General features: G+C 26.8%; 1 protein-coding gene across 2 annotated transcripts; it reads left to right on the top strand.

Annotated features, from left to right (window-relative positions):
* The first annotated feature begins 517 nt into the window (after nt 1-517).
* On the top strand, nt 518-6,085 carry LOC129969519 (uncharacterized). Of its 2 annotated transcripts, none has more exons than XR_008784525.1 (6): nt 518-633; nt 2,849-2,904; nt 3,866-3,976; nt 4,738-4,785; nt 5,497-5,553; nt 5,897-6,085. XR_008784525.1 is itself a non-coding variant. In XM_056084126.1 (6 exons), exons 1-6 carry the CDS (start codon nt 1,146-1,148, stop codon nt 5,945-5,947), a joined length of 408 nt encoding a protein of 135 aa, XP_055940101.1. In that variant the 5' UTR covers nt 1,117-1,145; the 3' UTR covers nt 5,948-6,085. The 2 variants fall into 2 exon arrangements, 1 of the variants encoding a protein (XP_055940101.1); XM_056084126.1 differs by lacking the exon at nt 518-633 and adding an exon at nt 1,117-1,230.
* The last annotated feature ends 268 nt before the right edge of the window (nt 6,086-6,353 follow it).

Here is a 6,353-nt window from a genome sequence, read left to right as displayed (position 1 = left end):
TTTCTTCCTGTTGAATTCATTTATTATCAAAACGAATGTTTGATAGGAATTTTTTTATCCTTTATAGTTGGATTAGCATTATACAGTACAAAATTTTAAAAACAGTTGAGGGGGGGATATCGGATTATAATGACAAAACGATATTTTAATATAATATGAAAAATAAGTTCTCATATTTTTAGAATGTATATAACTAAAGGTAAATGAATTCCAGAGAAATAATTTAACATCTTTATCAACATGTCATGAATTATTAATAAAATAACTTCGCAGTCAGTTTCTATAAGTATCTCAAAAACGTATCCTGTTAAATAGACCTGAAAAGAACAACATGTACAATCAATAAAAATGTACAAATACGAATTTTTTTCTGAAGTTATTTTTTATTTAGAAATAAGGTAGTATTTCTGTAACATTTTATGATTTGTAAACACATAATCGAAATCCTCTTTAATATAAAAGGAATTAAAGTTAACTTCTTGTGCGTAAATCCATCATAGAAAATGCTAGCCAAAGCTTATCCTTTCATTTTTTGCGTTTTCACTTTATTAGTGATAATACAGGGTCTCTCAATAGATCATGCTACTTTTGAGAAATATTACAAATGCTACAACTATGCCACTTGCGAGACAGGTAATTTTATCATGTGATTCAGCGTTCTATATTATAGTGGTATGAATGATGCTTGTAAAAAGAATGCTTGCAAAATTTGATTATCTGGATTAACAGTTTTTATTTAATGAAATATCGTCTATAGTTTCGGGAAAAAGGGATTTTTACTTGCACCAGAGATATTTAAAGCAAGAAAATACTGAATTTAACCCTTAACTGGGGACGTGCGGTCTGTGAGACCTCTAGCGATGGATTTTCTGTCACCCCTATTCTGTTTTTAGCTCAATTGAATGGATTGGCCCTGTAGCTTTCTATTTTGTGACCTTCAATACACGTGCTCTTTTTTCAACCGATTTCAGCGGATGCTTTTTAAAATAATTCAGTTATTTCTTCGAGCGCGGTCTTTAAGACCGCATCTCCCTGTTAGTGTCCCAGTGATAAACAAGGCTTAGCAGATGGCGCTACATTTTGGGCCTCGAAATATCATCCAGTTTACTGATCCTATTATGAAGCAGTGCTCCAGACACTTTTAAATGAAGCAGAAAGTGATTTTAGTGATAAGGATAATTGTACAGAAGAGCTTTTCGATTCAAGTTCCCATTCAACTGATTCTGATATGTATGTTCATACATAATTAATTTTTCTAGTGATAATGTATTTTGAAAAATTTACAAAATATATTAATATACCAAGAGATATATATACAGAATTTATAAGTTGATTTTTAAACTAGTTCTTAACCTGCATGTTTAAAATGCCCTAGAAAACAGTGCTATGAAAGTCACACAAGCCGATAAAAAGGGCCAATTTTACCCATTGTCATTTTTTTTTATTTTTCATCTAATTATTGCATTTTGCATTATATTGTCTTCTCTATACCTTCATATACTGTAAAAATAAATATGATTTAAAAAGTAAAAAGTAATATGCTTTTTCAAGAATATTATTTATTGTAACATGTAATTTGAGAAGAAAATGTATGTTCCAAACCATTTACTTTTTTCAATGACAATATATTTTGAAAAATTTCTAAAACATATCTATATATCAAGAAAAATATCTGCAAAATATATTGGCAGTTTTTCATACTAATACATTCATTAGAAAATTTAATTTGAGTCTAAATGAAATGCGGTCTCGTAGACCGCACCTCCCCAGTTAAGTCCTAAAATTTCACCTCCCCAGTTAAGGGTTAAATAATAAAGCAATAAATTGGATTAAAAATTTCACATTAATCTAAAAAATAATAAATTGATATTAGTAATAGTAGATTAAAATTAGTTTTTAAACATGAAATTTTTATACATGTAAAGCTTAAATAGAATTATGACAAATTTACTTTTAAAAAATTTATTCTGATTCTCAACACCATAGAATAAGAAGCTAATGAGAATTTTTACGAAATTTTGAGAAATCAATAAAAAAACCAAATTCGGAAATAAAAATTTTAAAATATTCATAGTCTTAGCTTAACATGAATTTTTAGTTATTGGTAAATAATGGGCTTTATGACAAAATATCTCAGGATTCGTGATTAAATAAAATTTTCCTTGAAGTTAAACATTATATTTTAAAAATAAATTCATGCAAGCACTATGAGAGCTTCTAATGCATTCCAAATGTAACAAAACAGAATAAAACCTAAAAATATTAGCTCCAAATCCTTGTGAGGGTTTTTCAAAATACACACCATTATGTAAATCTCATGTTACTAATCACCATAAGAAGGTATAATAATATCAGGATAAGGACTGCAAAACCATTTCTCTCTTAACTAAAGGATTTTATCCACTATGTATTTATCCATTATGTTGCTGAAAAGAAATCCACATATTTTATTATTCTTCCGAAAAAGGATGAAATAAAATAATATACATTCAAATAATTTATTTTGTGACTGAATATTTTACTCAAATAAGAGTATGTTAGTTATAGATATATTCTGATTTTCAACTTTCACATGATATAATTTGATTTGTCTGCTACGAGTTAAAATATATTTTAACAAACGTTTGAAGAAATGTTCTAGGTTTCACATAATGAATGCATACCTAACACTAAGAGATTACTTTTTTTATTATTGCTCAGCTGTGGTTTTTGTATTTTTTTTCCTTATTAAAGCTTTGAATTATTTTTGAAATAAATAATGTAGCGCCGTCGAAGAATCTGATTGGTAACTAAATCATGTACATCTGTAAATATTTCATTTATATCTTATCTATTATCCTCATTTCAGATGGACCAGATCATCAGAGACAACACAACTGCATCTTCCAGAACGCAACATTACAGGTATTTATTTTCATCGTTGAAGGCTGCAGTTTTAAAAAAATAATATTATATTTAAAATAAAATAGCGGAGAATATATTTTTCAGGCCATGTTTGTTTCGTTTTTAAGATTTAGTGGACGGCTGCATTTCAGATATGATTTCTGTATAAAGAGGTTTGAGGCGGTTAAGGTCAAGATCATAAAAATTCAATGTTTTTCGGATTGTATAAAAATGTGTTCAAATTTAATAAAAATTTAGTTTTCGGGTTTTCTCATCAGATAATGATTCGAAATTAAGAGATTCTTCTTATTATCGCATAAACATTATTTCGAAGCTGCCTATACTATATAACTAACGTTGTCACATAATTTTGTTTTATATGATTTACTTTGAAATATGTCAGCGGTCACTGAAAATTACTCTTTGTTTTATAATAAAATTAAATTTTTCATCAATATACTTGCATTTATTTATGCTACAGCAGTTACTTCAGTTATTAAGAGAGCAAACTTACAGAATGACTTACATTTTTATTATATTAGTGGTCCTCAGAAAGATGTAATGTATCATAAAGTGTCTGTTTTCGAATTCTAAAAAAAAAAGATTAAAAAGAACAAAATATTATAGTTTTAGAAACCTAAGTTAAAATTATCAGATATTCATTGAAGTAATAGAGTGATTAAAAATTTTCACTTTCTGATTAGAGAATTAGCCAACCAAAAACTATGAGCACAAGACATTAAGGAATGTGAGCTTAAAATATGTGTTCTGAATATCCATAAAGATTTAAAAATGCATTATTTTAAAATCTTTATTCTTTAAATAGATGTCATTTTTTGGGTATGAAATGCATGCCAAGGGATAAAAATATAATAAATAATTTTGATTTGTTTATTAAGAATTTTAAGAAAGTGGAAAGACTTCATAAGATATCAATCTGATTTTTAAATCCTAATTTGATGTCCACAACTGTTTCATTTAGGACTTGCAAGATATCTTTGAATACGTTGAGGATAATGGATACTTTGAGTACAAGAGTGAAACAGAACCAAAGGCAGTGAAAGAATACTGTACTTACGAAGGTCACAAAAAAGTAAGTATTCTGTAACAAATATTTAATTGATGTTTTTCTCAGAGCTCATGATTAATAGTTTTAGCATTCTTCATTTAATTCACTTTCACTTTAAACTCGATTTACATCAAATTAAAGTTGCAATATTTCAATTTAAAACACTTGTGCAACTGTAGGATCAACATGGATCTGTTTTTTTCTTTACCGAATATTTCTTTCTTTATTTATCCCAATTCAGTGTAATTTTTGCACTATAAGATTATTTATATTATTATAAGATTATTTCACTAAAAGATCTTCCACGATACAATTTCTTTACCATACTTTGATGCACGCAATGCTTATCTCTAAGAAAATGATATCAGCTCTGATAGTCAAAGCCTTGCTCGAAGCCCATGTTTTTATATGCCGGGATTGAGTTTAATAAATGTATTAGAGAATATGCGAAAAAGCTTGGGGAAAATAATTCTAATTTAATAATTCTGATTTAATCTAATTTATCGTTCAACAATTTCAATTATCAATCCCATTCCTGGAATTATTTTTTCTTCGAGATTCATAAAACTTTTAAAAGAGCGTTTTCAATTAATATACATAATTGGTTAAAAGCAATATTTCCATTCATTGCTTTCATAATTTTACTGCACATGTGAAAAGTATTATTTCAATAACTTTTATCCCAATTTGTTTAATACCAATTGGCATATTTATTGAATATTTTAATTCTGTGAATTCCCGAGTAATTATAAACTTTTTAATAAGATATATTTTGATATATTTAGAAAAAAGCCTTCTGTCAAACGTTGAAAGGAATTTTGGCCTTCAAAAACGTAAGTAGAATGTGATTTCTTATATCCTACTTTTTTGTATCAATAATTAGGATTATACCAAGCAAATTATTAAATAGCAATTAAGCACGGTATCTTCAGTTCCTTTAACAACTGTGATTTTCAGAATTTAAAGCATATTAAGGACGAAAAATGAACGTGAAATAATTAATTTCTAAATGCACATGCCGTTAGTTTAAAAAAAAAATATCTATGAAATAAACAATTTAAAGGTTTAATCTGTATTAGAAGATTTAATTAATGAGTTTTTCTGTTTGATATTGATAACATATGTTTCGTTTAACAATGAGAAAGAAGTGAAATTAGTTTTTAAAATAAATTTAATGGCAATATTTATAGTAAGAAGAATTCAGAAAGGATATTAATCACGATGAATTCGTGCATATTTTGATCCACCAGCTATCTTTAGAATGAACATGAATGGAAAATTCAACTACTAATCCATTAGAAATATGTAAAATATAAATGTAAGAATGGCTCAAAATAGCTTTTTTTCAGTGGACAATGCAATTAATAATGTTTATTAGAAGCAATTTTCTGAATAAAATTTCTTGAGAAATAATAAAAAATTATTATTATATTGTATTTTAAATACTACTATAAGTAATAAGTAAAACTGTTAATAAGTATCAAAAATATATTAACTGTAGTGAGTAACCATGATCCTCTAAAAAATAAATGTCTTTTTTTCAGTCAATTTGCGGTATGTCGAATAAACAAGAGCAATGCACAAGAGTTTCAAACGCATTGGTAATTATTTTTATTTATATAAATAAAAACAAAGCATTTAGATTTTTTTTGTTGATTTCAGAAATATCAACTGATATATATATTTTCTTGCATATTTGTTAAAAAAATACTATGAAGTAAGCGAAGGGTTTTAGTGAAGGCTTTGAAAGGATTAATTGATCAGCTACTTTTTTATCAATTAAAATCTATTTTTCCATTGCATGCGCTACATTGCCAAAGAATACAATATTTCAATATCTAAGATTTGTTTAATAAATTAAATTTAAATAGCGACAAACGAGAAAGAGATATATTTTTAAGAATGGTGATTCTTTTTAAATGTTTCCTTTTTCATTTCTTATAGGGCTGCCTTTTCCCTATTCTGGATGATTATCATTCCCAAGGTAAATGCTGAGCAAGGCCATAGAGACCTAATTATATAAATAAAATATTCTGAAGAAATGAAGTCATAGTTAAATTTAAAACAGATGCAGAGAATAAAATTGGAATTATCTTTTGATTTTTTTTCCATGAAGTTCAAGTAAAACGTAAGAAATTGGAACAGACTTTTTAATTCACTACATACAAAAAAAAAAAAACCATAATGTGTACAAGATGGGGAAATGAAACTACACGTATAAGATGCCATAGTAATTTCAGATTTATTTTTTAAAAATTTTATTGAAAATGTTTTTCATGATTGTATTGATTTAAAATGGAAATTCAATAAAGGTTTAAAATAATTTATTCCATCAATTTGATTTGTTGAATTTGCAGTTATTTAAAAAGGTAGACTAATTGAGTATATGGGCATCTGGGCC

The sequence above is a fragment of the Argiope bruennichi genome, chromosome 5 (genome assembly GCF_947563725.1).
Source record: "Argiope bruennichi chromosome 5, qqArgBrue1.1, whole genome shotgun sequence".
Lineage (NCBI taxonomy): Eukaryota > Metazoa > Arthropoda > Arachnida > Araneae > Araneidae > Argiope > Argiope bruennichi.
This window is presented reverse-complemented; position numbering and strand designations above follow the sequence as displayed.

Excerpts from the sequence above, each read along its gene's own strand:
- LOC129969519 (XM_056084126.1), top strand. The coding sequence starts at position 1,146 with ATGAAGCAGAAAGTGATTTTAGTGATAAGGATAATTGTACAGAAGAGC. Across the intron at positions 2,905-3,865 it reads TCCAGAACGCAACATTACAG|GACTTGCAAGATATCTTTGA; the intron begins GTATTTATTTTC and ends TGTTTCATTTAG. Across the intron at positions 3,977-4,737 it reads CTTACGAAGGTCACAAAAAA|AAAAAAGCCTTCTGTCAAAC; the intron begins GTAAGTATTCTG and ends TGATATATTTAG.